Genomic DNA, 20889 nt, shown 5'->3' with positions numbered 1-20889 from the left:
GTTATCAATTAATAAGCAGGCACTCGTGGTATGTAACGTCTCCTCCTGGGATATGATTCAGACCACATTTCTCTGACCAGTAGCATCCTACAGTTCCCGTCCTTGTCTCTACAACTGTGGTGTAGGAGGAGGGCTGTAGCCCTAATATCCTTCAAGGTGGCTAGCTACTTAACAATAGTAGGTAACTCCTTTTGACTTTTAATGGATCTCTGGCTTTGAGTTTTTGAGGACAAAAAAAAAAAAAATGTTTCTCAAACATCTTTATTGGCATCTCACAAACTTAGAAGTGCAAACACAAACACTGAGACAAACTCTGACTACTTAAAAAGAACCAATCAATCTCCATGCTCAGAGCTTTGGAGCTCTGTGTATCACATGACTCTGTCTCAATCTTTAGTCTCACTACTTCCTGGCCCAGAGGTATATCTCTGAGGACCACCCAAGAACTCGAATTTGTTTATCCATTAGCTATAAGTACACATTACTGCTGGCCAGTCAAGATTCTTCTACTCAGGCTCCCTTTCATATTTCACACGATTCTGTTTATATTTTCTAATTGGATAAATGCTACCTTGCATTTAGTGTTGATTGAGGTGTGAGGCTATGCCAATATTTGTTCTCATGTCTGATGAAAAAGATGGTCAATAAAAACAGTGATTCACTCTGTATGTACGTGGGCTTCAGGACTTCAGAGAAATGCACTGTGAAATGCTTCTAACTCCTTCAAATATTGGCATCCCCTCACCCCACATCACCACCTCCATTAAATGCTAATGTGCTTTCTGCAATGAGCATGTTCCACTAATCAAATACCGCCCCCCCCCACATACACACAGCATTGGCTCAGTACAGTGCATGCACACGAGGATGAACCATGTAGTATCTTGGTGTTTACGTGTTTTCTCTCATTTTATGCCTGTTGCATATGCTGTTTGCCCTGCCTACAATGCCCAGACTCCTTCCAGATAATTTCTGGTTGGTTGTGCTTCACATTTAGTTTAGCTGAGGGGCCACAAAGAGTACTGTGTCCTGAGATGTACCAGCATAGACTAGGGTGGCTTTTCCATCTACCACAAAGCCTATTATCTCCCAACAAGCCTTAGGAAATTGGAGAGTGATCACTTTTCTGGTCACTTACTAGCTGCAATCTTGAAGGAGATGTTTAACATATCTGAGCTTCCCTTATTTCACCTATAAAGTGAGGAAGACATGCCTTTCTTGTAACACTATAGGAATGGTGATCTATAAAGCAGAATAAAATGCCATAGAATACCACACATCACACAACACCTGGTCTGGTATGTGTATTTTATTTTATTTTATTTTATTTTATTTTATTTTATTTTTTTTTTTTTAATATTTTTATTACATAATTTCCTCAATTACATTTCCAATACTATCCCAAAAGTCCCCCATAGCGCCCCCCACTTCCCTACCCACCCATTCCCATTCTTTTGGCCCTGGCATTCCCCTATATTGGGGCATATAAAGTTTGCAAGTCCAATGGGCCTCTCTTTCCATTGATGGCCGACTAGGCCATCTTTCGATACATATGCAGCTAGAGACAAGAGCTCCAGGGTTCCGGTTAGTACATCATGTTGTTCCAACAATAGGGTTGCAGATCCCTTTAGCTCCTTGGGTACTTTCTCTAGCTTCTCCATTGGGAGCCCTGTGATACATCCAATAGCTGACTGTGAACATCCACTCCTGTGTTTGCTAGGCCCCGGCATCGTCTCACAAGAGACAGCTATATTTGGGTCCTTTCAGCAAGATCTTGCTAGTGTATGCAATGGTGTCAGCGTTTAGAAGCTGATTATGGGACGGATCCCTGGATACAGCAGTCTCTAAATGGTCCATCCTTTCATCACAGCTACGAACTTTGTCTCTGTAGCTCCTTCCCTGGGTGTTTTGTTCCCAATTCTAAGAAGGTGCACAGTGTCCACACTTTGGTCTTCATTCTTCTTGAGTTTCATGCGTTTAGCAAATTGTATCTTATATCTTGGGTATCCTAAGTTTTGGGCTAATATCCACTTATCAATGAATACATATTGTGTGAGTTCTTTTGTGATTGTGTTACTTCACTCAGGATGATGCCCTCCAGGTCCATCCATTTGGCTAGGAATTTCATAAATTCATTCTTTTTAATAGCTGAGTAGTACTCCATTGTGTAAATGTACCATAATTTCTGTATCCATTCCTCTGTTGAGGGACATCTGGGTTCTTTCCAGCTTCTGGCTATTATAAATAGGGCTGCTATGAACATAGTGGAGCATGTGTCCTTTTTACCGGTTGGGACATCTTCTGGATATATGCCCAGGAGAGGTATTGCTGGATCCTCCGGTAGTACTATGTCCAATTTTCTGAGGAACCGCCAGACTGATTTCCAGAGTGGTTGTACAAGCTTGCAATCCCACCAACAATGGAGGAGTGTTCCTCTTTCTCCACATCCTCGCCAGCATCTGCTGTCACCTGAATTTTTGATCTTAGCCATTCTGACTGGTGTGAGGTGGAATCTCAGGGTTGTTTTGATTTGCATTTCCCTGATGATTAAGGATGTTGAACATTTTTTCAGGTGCTTCTCTGCCATTCGGTATTCCTCAGGTGAGAATTCTTTGTTCAGTTCTGAGCCCCATTTTTTAATGGGGTTATTTGACTTTCTGGAGTCCACCTTCTTGAGTTCTTTATATATATTGGATATTAGTCCCTTATCTGATTTAGGATAGGTGAAGATCCTTTCCCAATCTGTTGGTGGTTTTTTTGTCTTATTGATGGTGTCTTTAGCCTTGCAGAAGCTTTGTAGTTTCATGAGGTCCCACTTGTCAATTCTCGATCTTACAGCACAAGCCATTACTGTTCTATTCAGGAATTTTTCCCCTGTGCCCATATCTTCAAGGCTTTTCCCCACTTTCTCCTCTATAAGTTTCAGTGTCTCTGGTTTTATGTGAAGTTCCTTGATCCACTTAGACTTGACCTTAGTACAAGGAGATAGGAATGGATCTATTCGCATTCTTCTACATGTTAACAACCAGTTGTGCCAGCACCATTTGTTGAAAATGCTGTCTTTCTTCCACTGGATGTTTTTAGCTCCCTTGTCGAAGATCAAGTGACCATAGGTGTGTGGGTTCATTTCTGGGTCTTCAATTCTATTCCATTGGTCTATTTGTCTGTCACTATACCAGTACCATGCAGTTTTTATCACAATTGCTCTGTAGTAGAGCTTTAGGTCCGGCATGGTGATTCCACCAGAGGTTCTTTTATCCTTGAGAAGAGTTTTTGCTATCCTAGGTTTTTTGTTATTCCAGATGAATTTGCAGATTGCACTTTCTAATTCGTTGAAGAATTGATTTGGAATTTTGATGGGGATTGCATTGAATCTGTAGATTGCTTTTGGCAAGATAGCCATTTTTACAATGTTGATCCTGCCAATCCATGAGCATGGGAGATCTTTCCATCTTCTGAGATCTTCTATAATTTCTTTCTTCAGAGACTTGAAGTTTTTATTATACAGATCTTTCACTTCCTTAGTTAGAGTCACGCCAAGATATTTTATATTATTTGTGACTATTGAGAAGGGTGTTGTTTCCCTAATTTCTTTCTCAGCCTGTTTATTCTTTGTGTAGAGAAAGGCCATTGATTTGTTTGAGTTAATTTTATATCCAGCTACTTCACCGAAGCTGTTTATCAGGCTTAGGAGTTCTCTGGTGGAATTTTTAGGGTCACTTATATATACTATCATATCATCTGCAAAAAGTGATATTTTGACTTCATCTTTTCCAATTTGTATCCCTTTGATCTCCTTTTGTTGTCGAATTGCTCTGGCTAGGACTTCAAGTACAATGTTGAATAGGTATGGAGAAAGTGGACAGCCTTGTCTAGTCCCTGATTTTAGAGGGATTGCTTCAAGCTTCTCACCATTTACTTTGATGTTGGCTACTGGTTTGCTGTAGATTGCTTTTATCATGTTTAGGTATGGGCCTTGAATTCCTGATCTTTCCAAGACTTTTATCATGAATGGGTGTTGGATCTTGTCAAATGCTTTTTCCGCATCTAACGAGATGACCATGTGGTTTTTATCTTTGAGTTTGTTTATATACTGGATTACGTTGATGGATTTCCGTATATTGAACCATCCCTGCATCCCTGGGATGAAACCTACTTGGTCAGGATGGATGATTGTTTTGATGTGTTCTTGGATTCGGTTAGCAAGAACTTTATTGAGGATTTTTGCATCAATATTCATAAGGGATATTGGTCTGAAGTTTTCTATCTTTGTTGGGTCTTTTTGTGGTTTAGGTATCAGAGTAATTGTGGCTTCATAGAATGAGTTGGGTAGAGTACCTTCTGTTTCTATTTTGTGGAATAGTTTGTGAAGAACTGGGATTAGATCTTCTTTGAAGGTCTGATAGAACTCTGCACTAAACCCATCTGGTCCTGGGCTTTTTTTAGTTGGGAGACTATTAATGACTGCTTCTATTTCTTTGGGGGATATAGGGCTGTTTAGATCATTAACCTGATCTTGATTCAACTTTGGTACCTGGTATCTGTCTAGGAACTTGTCCATTTCATCCAGGTTCTCCAGTTTTGTTGAGTATAGCCTTTGGTAGAAGGATCTGATGGTGTTTTGGATGTCTTCAGGATCTGTTGTTATGTCTCCTTTTTCATTTCTGATTTTGTTAATTAGGATGCTTTCCCTGTGCCCTCTAGTGAGTCTGGCTAAGGGTTTATCTATCTTGTTGATTTTCTCAAAGAACCAGCTCCTTGATTGGTTGATTCTTTGAATAGTTTTTCTTGTTTCCACTTGGTTGATTTCACCCCTGAGTTTGATTATTTCCTGCCGTCTACTCCTCTTGGGTGAATTTGCTTCCTTTTGTTCTAGTGCTTTTAGGTGTGTTGTCAAGCTGCTAATGTGTGCTCTCTCTAGTTTCCTTTTGGAGGCACTCAGAGCTATGAGTTTTCCTCTTAAAAATGCTTTCATTGCGTCCCATAAGTTTGGGTATGTTGTGGCTTCATTTTCATTGAACTCTAAAAAGTCCTTAATTTCTTTCCTTATACCTTCCTTGACCAAGGTATCATTGAGAAGAGTGTTGTTCAGTTTCCACGTGAAGGTGGGCTTTCTATTATTTATTTTGTTATTGAAGATCAGCCTTAGTCCATGGTGATCTGATAGGATGCATGGGACAATTTCAATATTTTTATATCTGTTGAGGCCTGTTTTGTGACCAATTATGTGGTCAATTTTGGAGAAGGTACCATGAGGTGCTGAGAAGAAGGTATATCCTTTTGTTTTAGGATAGAATGTTCTGTAGATATCTGCCAGATCCATTTGATTCATAATTTCTCTTAGTTTCACTGTGTCCCTGTTTAGTTTCTGTTTCCATGATCTGTCCATTGGTGAAAGTGGTGTGTTGAAGTCTCCCACTATTATTGTATGAGGTGCAATGTGTGCTTTGAGATTTACTAAAGTTTCTTTAATGAATGTGGCTGCCTTTGTATTTGGAGCATAGATATTCAGGATTGATAGTTCCTCTTGGAGGATTTTACCTTTGATGAGTATGAAGTGTCCCTCCCTGTCTTTTTTAATGACTTTGGGTTGGAAGTCAATCTTATCAGATATTAGAATGGCTACTCCAGCTTGTTTCTTCATGCCATTTGCTTGGAGAATTGTTTTCCAGCCTTTCATTCTGAGGTAGTGTCTATCCTTTTCTCTGAGATGAGTTTCCTGTAAGCAGCAAAATGTTGGGTCTTGTTTGTGTAGCCAGTTTGTTAGTCTATGTCTTTTTATCGGGGAGTTGAGTCCATTGATATTAAGATATATTAAGGAAAAGAAATTGGTGTTTCCTGTTATTTTTGATGTTAAAGTTGGCATTTTGTTCTTGTGGCTGTCTTCTTTTAGGTTTGTTGAGGGATTACCTTCTTGTTGTTTCTAGGGCGTGGTTCCTGTCCTTGTATTGGTTTTTTTCTGTTATTATCCTTTGAAGGGCTGGATTCGTGGAGAGATAATGTGTGAATTTGGTTTTGTCGTGGAATACTTTGGTTTCTCCATCTATGTTAATTGAGAGTTTGGCTGGGTATAGTAGCCTGGGCTGGAATTTGTGTTCTTTTAGTGTCTGTATAACATCTGTCCAGGATCTTCTGGCTTTCATAGTCTCTGGTGAAAAATCTGGTGTAATTCTGATAGGCTTGCCTTTATATGTTACTTGGCCTTTTTCTCTTACTGCTTTTAGTATTCTATCTTTATTTAGAGCATTTGTTGCTCTGATTATTATGTGTCGGGAGGTATTTCTTTTCTGATCCAGTCTATTTGGAGTTCTGTAGGCTTCTTGTATGTTCATGGGCATCTCTTTCTTTAGATTTGGGAAGTTTTCTTCTATAATTTTGTTGAAGATGTTCGCTGGTCCTTTGAGTTGAAAATCTTCATTCTCATCCACTCCTATTATCCGTAGGTTTGGTCTTCTCATTGCGTCCTGGATTTCTTGGATGTTTTGAGTTAGGATCTTTTTGCATTTTACATTTTCCTTGATTGTTGTGCCGATGTTCTCTATGGAATCTTCTGCACCTGAGATTCTCTCTTCCATCTCTTGTATTCTGTTGCTGATGCTTGCATCTATGGTTCCAGATTTCTTTCCTAGGGTTTCTATCTCCAGTGTTGCCTCATTTTGGGTTTTCTTTATTGTGTCTACTTCCCTTTTTAGGTCTAGTATGGTTTTGTTCATTTCCATCATCTGTTTGGATGTGTTTTCCTGTTTTTCTGTAAGGACTTCTACCTGTTTGATTATGTTATCATGTTTTTCTTTAAGGATTTGTAACTCTTTAGCAGTGTTCTCCTGCAATTCTTTAAGGGATTTTTGTGCTTCCTCTTTATTGTCTTCTTCCTTTTTAGCAGTGTTCTCCTGCATTTCTTTAAGTGTGTTATTAACGTCCTTCTTGAAGTCCTCTATCATCATCAGGAGATATGCTTTTAAATCCGTGTCTAGCTTTTCCGGTGTGTTGGGGTGCCCTGGACTGGGTGAAGTGGGGGTGCTGGGTTCTGATGATGGTGAGTGGTCTTGGTTTCTGTTAGTAAGATTATTACGTTTACCTTTCGCCATCTGGTAATCTCTGGGGTTAGTTGTTATCGTTGTCACTATTTAAAGATTGGAGCAGAAGCTGTGTTCCACTCACCAGCAGTCCCAAAATCCTGCGGCGGGGGTCGTGGGTAGCTGGCGGGTGTCAGGCAACCCTGCGCTCCCGCTACCCTGGCGCTGATCCGGCCGGGTGAGGCCTGTGGCCCTACTCAGGCTGGTTTCTGCTTCCCTAACTAATGCAGTCTCAGGTCCCGCGCAATTGGATTGGAGCAGAAGCTGTGCTCCCCTCACCAGAAGTCTTAAGATCCTGTGGCGGGTGTTGTGGGCAGTTGGCGAGTGTCAGCAGACCCTGCGCCCCAGCTGCTCAGGTGCTTTTCTGACCGGAAGAGGCTTGTGGCCCTATGTAGGCCGGATTTCTCTCTCCCCAACCAGAGCAGTCTCAGGTCCCGCGTGATTGGACTGGAGCAGAAGCTGTGTTCCACTCACCAGCCGTCCCAAAATCCTGCGGCGGGGGTCGTGGGTAGCTGGCGGGTGTCAGGCAACCCTGCGCTCCCGCTACCCTGGCGCTGATCCGGCCGGGTGAGGCCTGTGGCCCTACTCAGGCCGGTTTCTGCTTCCCTAACTAATGCAGTCTCAGGTCCCGCGCAATTGGATTGGAGCAGAAGCTGTGTTCCACTCACCAGCAGTCCCAAAATCCTGCGGCGGGGGTCGTGGGTAGCTGGCGGGTGTCAGGCAACCCTGCGCTCCCGCTACCCTGGCGCTGATCCAGCCGGATGAGGCCTGTGGCCCTACTCAGGCCGGTTTCTGCTTCCCTAACTAATGCAGTCTCAGGTCCCGCGCAATTGGATTGGAGCAGAAGCTGTGCTCCCCTCACCAGAAGTCTTAAGATCCTGTGGTGGGTGTTGTGGGCAGTTGGCGAGTGTCAGCAGACCCTGCGCCCCAGCTGCTCAGGTGCTTTTCTGACCGGAAGAGGCTTGTGGCCCTGTGTGGGCCGGATTTCTCTCTCCCCAACCAGAGCAGTCTCAGGTCCCGCGTGATTGGACTGGAGCAGAAGCTGTGTTCCACTCACCAGCAGTCCCAAAATCCTGCGGCGGGGGTCGTGGGTAGCTGGCGGGTGTCAGGCAACCCTGCGCTCCCGCTACCCTGGCGCTGATCCAGCCGGGTGAGGCCTGTGGCCCTACTCAGGCCGGTTTCTGCTTCCCTAACTAATGCAGTCTCAGGTCCCGCGCAATTGGATTGGAGCAGAAGCTGTGCTCCCCTCACCAGAAGTCTTAAGATCCTGTGGCGGGTGTTGTGGGCAGTTGGCGAGTGTCAGCAGACCCTGCGCCCCAGCTGCTCAGGTGCTTTTCTGACCGGAAGACTATTTTATTTTATTTTATATTTTACCTATTTTATATGCATGTGTGTTTTGCCTGCATGTCTATGTATGCATTAGTTGCATGCCTGGTGACTGTAGAGGCCAGAGAGGGAATCAGATCTTATGGACCGACAGTTACAAGTGTACAAGTGGTTATGAGCTTCCATGTGGGTCCTGGGAATCAAACTGGGTCCTCTGGAAGAGCAGCCAATGTTCATCACCACTGACCCATCTCTCCATCCTCTTGGGATATGCATTTTAAAATGAGAGATAATGAGCTGGGTATGGAGATACATTTCTGTGGTCCTAGCAAATCAGGAGGCTGAGGAAGAAGGTCATCAGTCCAAGGTCATCCTACACTATGCAACAAAACCTTGTCTCAAAACTCAAAATAATAGTAATTTGGAACCACTGAAATGAAAACTGAGTAATGATGCTAGGATTTATCACGTGCACTAGCTGTGGAGGGAAGAGTGTTGCTTCTTTTGTGGAGAATATCTGTAAATATACAAACTTTCTTTGCACACTCATTTACCACTCTTGTGTTTCTAAACTCTCCATCTATCTGTATTTACACAATCCTTTTGTGCAGACTGAAAGAAGAAAACTCACTGAAACATGTCCTAAAATGAATTCTTACTCCTTTAGGACATATCTCTGTAAGAGAAAGAAATGATTAATATGTAAAAATGGATTGCTACAGAAATCTTTGGATGGGATTTGGAGAAGGTAAATCCTCCCTCATATTCTTAGAATACACAAATAAGCAACTGACTTTTCCACTCAGAAAGGTTTGTGGATGCTGCTTACTATAGGACCACTGCATCTCTCTATAGTCCCACACATCTCATGGCTTTCATCCTTACCTTGGCCTCTAGCTTTACCCTACTAGTTAGTCTCTCATACACATCATGTTCTATGAATGTGCTCTTTATTTTGTCTGTGCAACCATTATCTAGATAACTCCTACTTGTGTTTGAAGCCTCAACTTAGCTTACTTTTTTCTGATTTACAGTCTCCATTCATTGTTCCATCACTGCTTGACCCTAGGATGAGTAGAGAATGGTGGCTTCTGGAAGTTTTCTGTGCCTGGTCTATTATACTGTCCCTTTTCTTCAAATACTCTCTTTCCCAGTCCACTACTATGCACTTCAAAAGTTCCAGGCTGAAAATTATTTTAATTATTTGCTTGAAATCTAAACTGTTAGGCAGGATTTCCCAGAGCAAGGATTTGAATGCTAGTTCTCTTTTCTCAATACTCTGTAGGAAAAAAAGGAAGGAAGGAAGGAAGGAAGAAGCCAGGCGTGGTGGCGCACGCCTTTAATCCCAGCACTAGGGAGGCAGAGGCAGGTGGATTTCTGAGTTCAAGGCCAGCCTGGTCTACAAAGTGAGTTCCAGGACAAAACAAAGTGAGTCTGGAAAAACAAAACAAAACAAAAGGAAGGAAGGAAGAAAGAAAGAATGAACGAATGAGAGAGAGAAAGAGAAGAAAGTGTTTCAAGTATTTGATTAATTGGTAGATTCAGGGTTAGTAAACCCCACAAGTGAATGGATGAATTTTGAATGAAGACGGCTGTGAAATGGGGGCTAGTAACTTGACTCTGTAGGGACAGAAAATGGATAATAAACCCGGAGATGAAATAACTAAGGAAATCCTCCACTAATTGCTTGATTACTTTGCCCTGAAGATAACCTGGTTCCTTACCAAGATGCTTCTGAGTCCCCTGACATCTTAGTCATGGTTGGCTCACAGTTTAGTAGGATAAGGGTGAAGAACAAAGGGATGATAAAGATATTCTTAACAAATGGGATAGACACGATGAAATCTTGGTCAAGTTGGGTTTCCAATACCATCATGATTCTCATTCACCAGTCACTGTGATTAACATGAAGTCAGTATTTGTGTACCCCAAACTGAAAGTCCCTTCTCACGTTCTCTACTACTACTAGTTTTCCTCAGTTCCTCTTCTTACCTCTAAAGCAAGGGTTCTCAGCCTTCCTAATGCTGTGACCCCTTTAGTATAGTTCCTCATGTTGTGGTGATTCCCAACCATAAAGTTCTTTTGTTGCTACTTCATAACTGTAATTTTTCTACTGTTATGAGTCATAATGTAAGTATATGATATGAAGAATATCTGATATGTGATCGTTGAAGGTTGTGATCCACAAGCTGAGAACTGCTTGCCCTAAAGTATCACACTTCCTTATTTGCTTGAATCCATTCATCCTGACCTTCTCGTTATCATCTTCTAGTGCACCTTAAAGCAGAAATGTTCTCTAGGAGGCTACTGGATTATATATTTCAGAGTTCTTACTGGATGGAGACCTGATTATGCAAAAGTTATGTGGTTTGAACCCACTATACTATTCAGTTCAATAACAAAAATCCAGTATTCAATAACAGAAATGAATTATTGTTGATCTCATGGTTAGCTCTAAGCTTATACAAGAATATGGGTTCTAAGTTGGCAAAAACTAAACAGGCCAAGCGCATAGTTGTCTCTCAAGGAGACTTTGTTGAAATTAATATTACCACCTTTGCTTTCCAGCGCTATTGAATTATGCTCTAACTAGGAAGGAGGAAATAATTTTTTACATGAATGGACTGTAATTTGACACATGTTTTTGACTGGGATATTGTTTATAAGCTATAGAAAACAATGCTAGTTTTAGAAAGGATTACTGTTTCAAACAACAACTCCATTTGAATGCCAGTTTGTTTTTTGTAACATCTTCATTGAATTTGTGAACTTTAAGCTCAACTGTCACTTTTATTATATGCTTCCAAAGTGTATAGACATGTCACTCAGCAAAACAAGTTAATAAATGAATTTATGAACAAATTAAAAAGACCAGTCTAATTTCCTCAAAGAAATATATAGGGTCATTGATAACAGAGAATTCCATGTCATTTGGGACAACTCTGAAATCAGTATAACTAGGGTGGTTAGTTGGTAGTTTCCATGTTTTGGTTTGTTTCACATAACTATAACCAGTGTACTTCAGAAAACAACATACAAAGAAGAAAGATTTCTTTTGGTTGATAATGTCAGAGGTTTGGCTTCATAATTTTTGGCTTACTTCTCAGTCTGAACACCTCTTGGTCCCTGAGACCATAGTTGAAAGAATTCAGACAAGACATGTAAGCCTAGTATAGAGGAGGTATAGAATTTGTTTGCTCAGAAGAGCAAAGCCCGGTCTGAAGAGAGGTGGCAGATGACAGTCAGAGGGATCAGAGTATCCATCTACATCTTAGGAAGAGTTTCACCATTTCTACAATCTTTAGCTCATGCAGCTCTACCAGAAGAACTCTGTCATTGGCATTCAAAGAGTGGGCAGAACACTTGGATTGGCTCGTACAGGAGCAGGCAATCTTATCAGAAAGCCTTCTGAAGTGCAATATGCACAAGGTTTAGGATTCCTAGCTCAGACTTAGACAATTATCTACTAACAAGACCCCAGGTACTTTAACAAGGCAAGTCTCCTCCCATAGTGAGAGGTATGATTCGGGTACCAGTCTTCTGACCAATTGTTAGAGTCTCGAAATCACAGTCTTTGTTTTCTTGGCTGTTGACTATAAGGGAGGGGTCTAATTCAGTGTCCTCCAAGCCCACAAATTTCTAAGTGGTACTTAACAGTAAGAAAGATGAGTATGGTCATGGGAGAATGCAGGCATGGATGCTATTCACTTCATGGAAGAAAGGATGCAGGCAGTAACGAAGGGATCAGAATCATGTATCTGCTCAAAGCTATGGTTTTAGAACCTCCTTCCTCCAGCTATGTCCCATCTTTCTAGGGCCAAACTTTCAGTAAACGAGTGTCTTTGGAAGGTACTTTATTCCCAGCCATCAAAGAATAAGTCTATTTTCCAAAGCCTTGGAGAAAGCAGAATTACATGGTAAGAGCTGTGCCCACTGCCAAATCAGGAACAGGTAGCAAGTCTTCCTAAGAAAGCAAGGTATTAGCAAAAGTTTGTGGGCAGTTATCAACACATTCTCAAACAGAGAATTGGAGAAAACTAAGAAATGTTAAAGGTCAAATTTTTTTAAAGATTTAGTTCTGTATTTATTTTATGTATGTGAGTACACTGTAGCTGTACAGATGGTTGTGAGCCTTCATGTGCTTGTTGGAAATTGAATTTTTAGGGACTCTGCTTGCTCTGGTCAACCCCACTCACTCTGCTGAGCCCCACTCTGGCCCAAAGATTTATTTATGATTATACATAAGTACACTGTAGCTGTCTTCAGACGTGCCAGTAGAGGGTGACAGATCTCATTACTAGTGGTTGTGAGCCACCATGTGGTTGCTGGGAATTGAACTCAGGACCTTCAAAAGAGCAGTCGGTGCTCTTACCCACTGAGCCATCTCGCCAGCCCAAAAGTTAATTTTTTTTAATCAAAATCAAACGATTAAAAGCTCAAAGTCAGAAAAATGAAAGCAATATGAATTGAATGTGAGCTTGTCTGATTTAAGAGCAAAAATTGTGCCTAGCTGCAAAAAATAGCCTTTTGTAAGAAGCAGACCCTTTGTGGAAAATTACTGATGTTAGCTTTACTCCAGAGTCACCAGTGCTCGTGGTCAATGTATTCATGTATTGAATATCAATACACATAAACAATTTCTGTTCATGGGAGAGGAGAAGCTAGGAGGTTATTTCTGGGGCTTCTTGGGTCTTATGAAGATGAATGACCGTGTTTACTTTAGTCATTGCTGGCAATTCTTACACCCTTATTGTGTTTATTCAAGAATATGAAAATGGCTAGGTAAACATGAATAAAACTGTACTTTATTGATTTTGCAGAGTTCTGAGGAAGATTTCTGAGGCATGGAGCTTCCAGCAGGTTTGGAAGAAAGTAAAGTGAATTCCGTGATGCAACAACACAAGTGAGGTTTGTGGGCACCCACCAAACCAACTCCTCTCTGGCAGGAATTTTAGATTGACGAATACTATGCTGCCTTTGCAAAAGGACAAGAAACTAGTGCCCAAAAGACGTGTTCTTCAGCATTTGGATTAGACCTGTTCTCAAGACAATGGCTTCAAAGGTCTCCTGCCTCTATGTATTGACCGTTGTGTGCTGGGCCAGCGCTCTCTGGTACTTGAGCATAACCAGACCTACTTCATCCTACACTGGCTCCAAGCCATTCAGTCACCTAACAGTTGCCAGGAAAAACTTCACCTTTGGCAACATAAGAACTCGACCTATAAACCCACATTCTTTTGAATTTCTGATAAATGAGCCCAACAAGTGCGAGAAAAACATTCCTTTTCTCGTGATCCTCATTAGCACCACACACAAGGAATTTGATGCCCGCCAGGCAATCCGGGAGACATGGGGGGATGAGAACAACTTCAAAGGGATCAAGATAGCCACACTTTTCCTCCTGGGCAAAAATGCTGATCCTGTTCTGAACCAGATGGTGGAGCAAGAGAGCCAGATCTTCCATGACATCATCGTAGAGGACTTCATTGACTCCTACCACAACCTCACCCTCAAAACCTTAATGGGGATGAGATGGGTTGCCACTTTCTGTTCAAAAGCCAAGTACGTCATGAAAACCGACAGTGACATTTTTGTGAACATGGACAACCTTATTTATAAACTCCTGAAACCCTCTACCAAGCCAAGAAGAAGGTATTTCACTGGTTACGTCATCAACGGCGGGCCAATCAGGGATGTCCGCAGTAAGTGGTATATGCCTAGAGATTTGTACCCTGACAGCAACTACCCACCATTCTGTTCAGGGACTGGCTATATCTTTTCCGCTGATGTGGCTGAACTCATTTACAAGACCTCGCTCCACACCAGGCTGCTTCATCTTGAAGATGTGTACGTGGGACTGTGTCTTCGAAAGCTTGGCATCCATCCTTTCCAGAATAGTGGCTTCAATCACTGGAAAATGGCCTACAGTTTGTGTCGGTACCGCCGCGTCATCACTGTGCACCAGATCTCTCCAGAAGAAATGCACAGGATCTGGAATGACATGTCAAGCAAGAAGCATCTGAGATGTTAGGACTTCTATGAATGTAAATAACTTTCTTTTCTAAGAAATGGGGACTAAGATGTTGGTATTTACAGGTGTCACCAAGGGAACATGAACTGGTCAGGGGTTTGTAAATGTTTTGCTTTCTGTTCCTAGTTCTTTCTCGGATCAGTATTTTACGCATATTGGGCTCGGCCATGGAAATGGTGAGAGAGTTAGAAGGGCCAGATTTCAGTCTCAGGTCCTAAGACATTGCCATTTATTTCAAAAAGTGACTCTATATAACTGCCAGGATTGGTGCACTGTGCATCTGAGATAAAGATCTGGGCCAGGAGATAGAAACTCAAAGTAACGTCCTCATACCATCTCTGCAAACGTAAATAGTAATTCTTTCTTTAAAAAAAAAAAATCAAAACAAGTCAGAAAAGATACGCAGTCAGGAACACACACTAGATGTGATCACTAATGCTGTGTGCTGTTGTCATGTAACATTTTTACATACATTGCCATAAAATGTGTATAGAATTTGAGATTCTACCAATAATTGATTTTATCCCTAGAGTAGGGCATCAATGACGAAATAGATGAGGATGTACACTTGTGGATCAGTTATCCTGTATGTATAGAAAACATCTCGGCATAGATTCACAAGAATTAAATCTGGTCAGCAGGTGGGTTGTACATAGAAATGCTACTTTAAGTAAACAAGTAAACGTTTTTTTCCCCAGAACAAATATTATATGATGCCACCAAGGAGACTCCAAATGTAGTACTCTCACCTACTTTCTTCCATAAATGCCTTTAAGTGCATTTTATGGTTTTTGGATCAGTCAGGCATATGTCTCCATGTGTAGAAAACACATTGGTAGGCGGCCCAGAAATAATGCATAACAATTGATAAAATGCAAATCTAGGTATCCATTCTAATTAACATGAGCTTGGCAATAGTGTACAATGCCCCTTTCACACATTTGCAAAGCACATGAGAACATCTTTAAGGAGTACCAACCTTATTAAAAGATGTGCCCCTGCTACCAGTAGAAGAAATGCTCTCTTAGCATCTACAGCATTCACATATGTTTAGTTAGCAAAAGTGCGTTGAGATGTTCTGGGGATTCTGTGGCTGAGATCCGTGGGAAGGAAGACTAGGGAAGCCAAGTTGGGATCCCATTGATGCCACAAATTTATATGGACCATTTGAACAGGCATCTCATTTTTGATGTACATCTGTAGGCTCACTTGTAAAATGGCTAAAAAGAAAAAAATCTACCTCACAGGTACTGTGAGAGCAAATCACATTTGCTAATAAGTATTTCGAGATCTTTTAGTTTAAAAGGTGCTACATAATGCCATGTATCATGCACAATGCTAAATGCTAGAATGATTTACAGTAATGATAAAGATGGTTATCCATTGTGGCAGCATCATCCTAATATCACAATTTACCATAATAAAGATTGACTGTGAACTATCAACGTACCTGATTCTTCCAAGACTGGATGTTTCCTTGGCTATACGTTAGTTGATTGGAGGAGCTTCCGTTTCTCCCCCAGTATCTCGTTTTTGGTGACAAATTTTTCACTTCAGTGTGTTGCCTTGGCATCCCAGGATGTTTAAAGCAAAAGAATCTATTTTGCTTTGGGGAGGAGCTTTGCATAGGTTTTGCAAAACACAACTGAAATCGTGGAAACGTTTGCCCTGTATTCTTAAAACTCTTTAGAACAAGTAGGGCTAATCTACTCCCTCAGAGGACAGATAAGCACTCAGCAAATCTCCACAGTGGCACATCTACCGTTGGTGCACCACTCCTTGTCGTGATGCAAAGAAAGCTGGAAAAGTTGCTCATTTGAGCTATTTTCTTTGCACCTTGACCTCTGCAAAACCCCCCATAGAAGCTGATAGTAATGGGGAGACAAAGGAGTACACGGAGTCCCATAATCACGGAATCCCTCGCTAGGAAACACTTAATATTTCATCACCCCCAAAGTACTGACTAATATAGGACTTCCCATCCTTTAATGTGATGGTGTCAAGTGACCTGGGAAAAGATGAAGCAAGACAAGGTGAGCCACCCTCCCACCATCTAGCCTCAAACCCTATGAGCTCCAATGGCTGAAAGCCTCCCACCCTCAGGCCTCTTTGGCCTCGCAGCAGTAAAGCTGAATGCAGTCTCTGTCTCCTGCCCTGGCCTTGCATCTAGTCCATGCTCAGCCCAGCCACTTTCCATGTCCAAAATCTCACACTATAATAACGACGTCTGTACATCTATGAATTGCTTTATATGTGTGTGTGAAGTATGTATAGAGCCCTAATCTTGAAAAGGAGCAAAAAAAATCAACCAGAAAATCACTTGTCTTAAAGAACTGTTTCTTAACTTTTTTTATGCTACATAATGCCCGTATGACAAACATGTAAATAGACATCCAAGAGTACATGTACATATTTTAAAGGCGCTTTTCTTGTCACCTCAATTGTATGTATGGCTAGAACCTGCTTGATATGTAACATTTTCCTCTGCATGGAACTTGATGAGGCAAGGCCATTTGTCCAGTATCTCAATAGCCTTAAGCATGTTTGTTCGCTGTTTGGTTTTTTTTTTGAAGTTCAAAAAGAAAAAAAATGGTTAATTTGTCAAGGAAGAAAAGTTCTAATTTTCTACTTTTGTTAATTCTATGACAAGAAGCTGGTCAAATTATTGTCATGGTTATTTATTAAGCCATTCATAACATTTGTTTAAGAAAAATATTTCATAATAATGGCAGTATTCTGGGGCTGGGGGGTTTCACTCAGTGGTAAAGCACTTGCCTAGCATGCAAAGGGCTTTGGGTTCAGTCCTCAGCACTGCAATAATACAGTTAAAATAATGTCAGCCCTACTGTGCCAGAAGTCACTCAAAGAATTTTTCTAAGTACTGTCTGGTTCCCCATTATTTCTCCATTATGTACTGGATAATATCAGCACCTAATCTTAAAGGTTTTTCTTGTATTTCTTAGAGGAAAGGATGCTTTCTCTTTGGTGCCTCGTTTATGTGGCTTTGTGACCCCCTTGGAGCAGTTTCAGTCTACAACAATGTGCTTTTAAATAACCAGATTCAAAACATGAAGATCATTTTTGATTTGAATTAAATATGGAAGGGCAAAACCCCTTGTGTGATAAGAAATGGAGGGGAAACAAACTCTTTACAGAGAAGTCACAGAAGGAGTTTTTCAATCAAATTTCTTCTAACAAAAGACAATGGGATATTTATGTACAGTGTGTGGAATTCATTTTCTACCTTTGCTAATATGTGCATTCAAAGCGGGGAATTGATTGTATCATTTCTGTAAAGGGGAAGGTACTTTTTATAAGCCACAGGTAACTTGTGAATGAAAGACGAAATCCACTAGAGACGCTTGATGATAATTGACATTTAGGTATATTGTTATATATGAATGATTGTATTTATGTATTTATTTGTTCAAAATTGTACATATGGTTTTACCAAAAGTAACTGTGTGTTAAAGTGCACTCTTTGGGTTTGTAGTACTATTTAGGGTTACAAGGGTTGCCAATCAAGCTGCTAATCAGAATACTATTTTTTTGTATCGGTGTTACAACATGTGACGAATAGACAACACTGTCTTTTCATTCATCCTCTTTCCTTTCCTCTTGAAATGTAAACTGTTGGTTGAAAGCACGATGCAATTGTACAGGCCCATCTGCCAAGAGGAAGATCATGGTTTCATAAGACTGATTTTTTTTTTTAAACTCCTGGGACAAATAAACAAAAGAAGAACTCAGCCCGTTTTTCTGCTTCTTTCAAATGGCTCTCTTTGGGGAGATGTGATTGTTTATGCCCACCCACTATAATCTTTCTAACAATTTCAACATAAGCAATGCTTTAAACAACTCAGAGCTTGTTCATAAAAGCATGAAGCAAATTAGTTGTATGCTTAGAGAGCTTTTGGTCCAATAAATAAGCTATGGACGACCTCTGGGTTTAGGAAATGTGCTTCTCACCTGCTTCTCATTGGCTTCAGAGAAGTGTTTTACTATCCAATTAAGTGTGTGTGTTGAAAACCTCAACAAATTCCACCTACAGAGGGACATTCTGTTGAGAGCCTGCTTAGCACACCAGGGCACATTAAATCTAAGGCAAAAATCTCATTTAGTGTTGTATCCATATATCTACTTAGGAATATTCACATATGGTTTAAGAGTTAATTTATGAATGAAAAAGTTCTTCCACCATTCTGTAGCACAGGTGAGTACATGCTGACTCCTGATTGCTAACTGTTAGCAAGAGACTAAGAGCTAAGAGACTAAAGCACTTTTTAATATTATTATTAATTTTGATCCAGCTAAACAGGTCTTCATTTTCTAAAGAAGATGTTAAGTTTGGGTTTAACTTCTCCTCCCGTGATGCCTCCAATTTCACAAGGGCAAAATATAAGCTGAAATATGTGAGAAAACAATAAAAAAACCATAAAATATGCAGTTTTGTATGCCATGTGACTTTTTAAAGAGCAATATTCTCAGAGTATTGTAGCAGATCAGAACAATCCTATTCATTTGTGGACATCATAGAAATGCAGATTCTTTACCTGTACCACAGACTTGAAGCTCAGTCATCTAATGTGAGAACTGTAGGCGACCCAGACAAAGTTGAGGGCACAGATCTGTGAGTTTAGAAGCTGTGCTTCTCGCCTTATTCCCATCGACTTCAGAGAAGTGTTTTACTATCCAATTAAGTGTGTGCGTTGAAAACGCCAACAAATTCCACCTGCAGAGGGACATTCTGTTGAGAACTTGCTTAGCAAACCAGGCCATGTTAAATCTAAGGCACAATCTAAGGGAAAGGAAGAGCAGTGACCGTCATGCCACAGCCTATGAACTGCATCCAGCCCACTTCTAGTGAGCTAAGAAGTGTTTCACAATGAACATGTGGGCACTTGCACTGAACTCAGCCTATGTCATCTATTATTCTAGCAATGGGAAATCTATTTTTTCCAGTAGTAGATGCATCCTGAAAAATAAGCCATTGCTATATTATGTTTTAAACTTCAGCAATCAAAAAAAGCAACTTTACTTTGTCTTGCTTTAAGTGATATATATGTATATATATATATATATATATTTGCATGACTTAACCTGTGAAGTTTAAAATATTTATTCCTTGGTCCTTTATCAGAGAAGCTTACCAACTTTGATCTAGACAAAGAAACACTATGAAAGGTGTTAGACACAAAAGCCCTACATTATGAAGAGGGAATCACATGGATCAAACATTCTAGCATTGTCTCCCCATGTCGCCAGAGAAATGACAATCTGGTCATGATAATGAATAATGCTGAAAACCAACAGCTGCGTGTATTTTTAAAATAATTCCTCTCTCTCTCTCTCTCTCTCTCTCTCTCTCTCTCTCTCTCTCTCTCTGGGTGATTTTTTTAAAAAATTATAAAGCTTGATTTTAATTATAACAATTACCCACAGTTTAATTAATATATTGCTTAAAGATGTGTGGGTATCAGACCAAAGAGGGTGGGTTTCAAATAGCTTGATTGTCATAATTACAAGCATTCTGTTTTCTCATTTACTTAATTGATTGCCATAGATTTCCAGATGAATTCACACCGTTGGAAGAGAATTGAATGTGTTTCTAAAGGAGGAAAGGGCAAAACAAAAACGGAGGTGGGCTGTTTAGAAAAACGGCATGTAATCCGTGCGAGCCTGAAAATTGCCCTTGATAACATCTCCTTACCTTTTTGCTGATTAAAATAAGAATTGTCTAAAATGTAATAGAAATGAATTTTAAAGGTATTATTGATTCAATACATCTTTAATAGCAGTGACTCTGTCTGCAGCCAGTTGCCCAGCGCTCAAGAAACTTCTGCATCTCATTTTCCTTATGGAATCTATCAGTCGAACATTACATTAATGATTTGTTAGGTCTCTTGCAATGACCCAAGTCCTCACCTGAAGAGATTATGGCATAAGAGGTGATTTATTCTCCCGCTGAGGTTTACCTCAGTGTTTACACAGCAGTAACTACTGGACTGACTTGGCCGACCTGGAGGAATTACTTGCAATGGGGCAGTAGGGGGCGCTAGCGATGAATACTGTTTTTCAAGCATGACCTCAGCAGGGTAAATGGGGGAGGTCAAGGCGGGTGGGGGACGACGGGAGGGGGGGGAACACACTAGAGATTTTCTGCCACTGCAATATCTTAAAATGTGTTTAATCTTAACTGTCGCCCCGTGCAGTGAATGCTGCTATCTCCACTTGACAGTTGGGGAAGCAGGCAGCAGAGAATTTGTCATTAAAATGGTGAATTTAGGTCCCTAGCGCTAAAAGCCCATGTTCATTGTCAAACCTGAAAAGACAAAAACAAGCAAACAAACAAACAAAAAGATAAAGAGAACAGAAAACAAACCAAAACTATGAGGTCACATTTAAGCAACACGAAACATAAGTGAAAGAGTCAGGAATGTTACATCATTGATTTGA

General features: G+C 40.7%; 1 protein-coding gene across 7 annotated transcripts in view; it reads left to right on the top strand.

Annotated features, from left to right (window-relative positions):
• B3galt1 (beta-1,3-galactosyltransferase 1) overlaps positions 1-18182 on the top strand; it is a 569427-nt gene extending 551245 nt beyond the window's left edge. For all 7 annotated transcript variants that reach the window (XM_085834810.1, XM_029469650.2, XM_029469661.2 and 4 more), the window contains one exon: positions 13223-18182. In XM_085834810.1, the coding sequence (XP_085690936.1) occupies positions 13453-14433 (981 nt within the window). In that variant the 5' untranslated portion in view covers positions 13223-13452 and the 3' untranslated portion in view covers positions 14434-18182. The remainder of the gene's footprint in view (positions 1-13222) is intronic.
• The last annotated feature ends 2707 nt before the right edge of the window (positions 18183-20889 follow it).

The sequence above is a fragment of the Mus caroli genome, unplaced genomic scaffold (genome assembly GCF_978045245.1).
Source record: "Mus caroli unplaced genomic scaffold, Mus_caroli_1 scaffold_2, whole genome shotgun sequence".
Classification (NCBI taxonomy): domain Eukaryota; kingdom Metazoa; phylum Chordata; class Mammalia; order Rodentia; family Muridae; genus Mus; species Mus caroli.
This window is presented reverse-complemented; position numbering and strand designations above follow the sequence as displayed.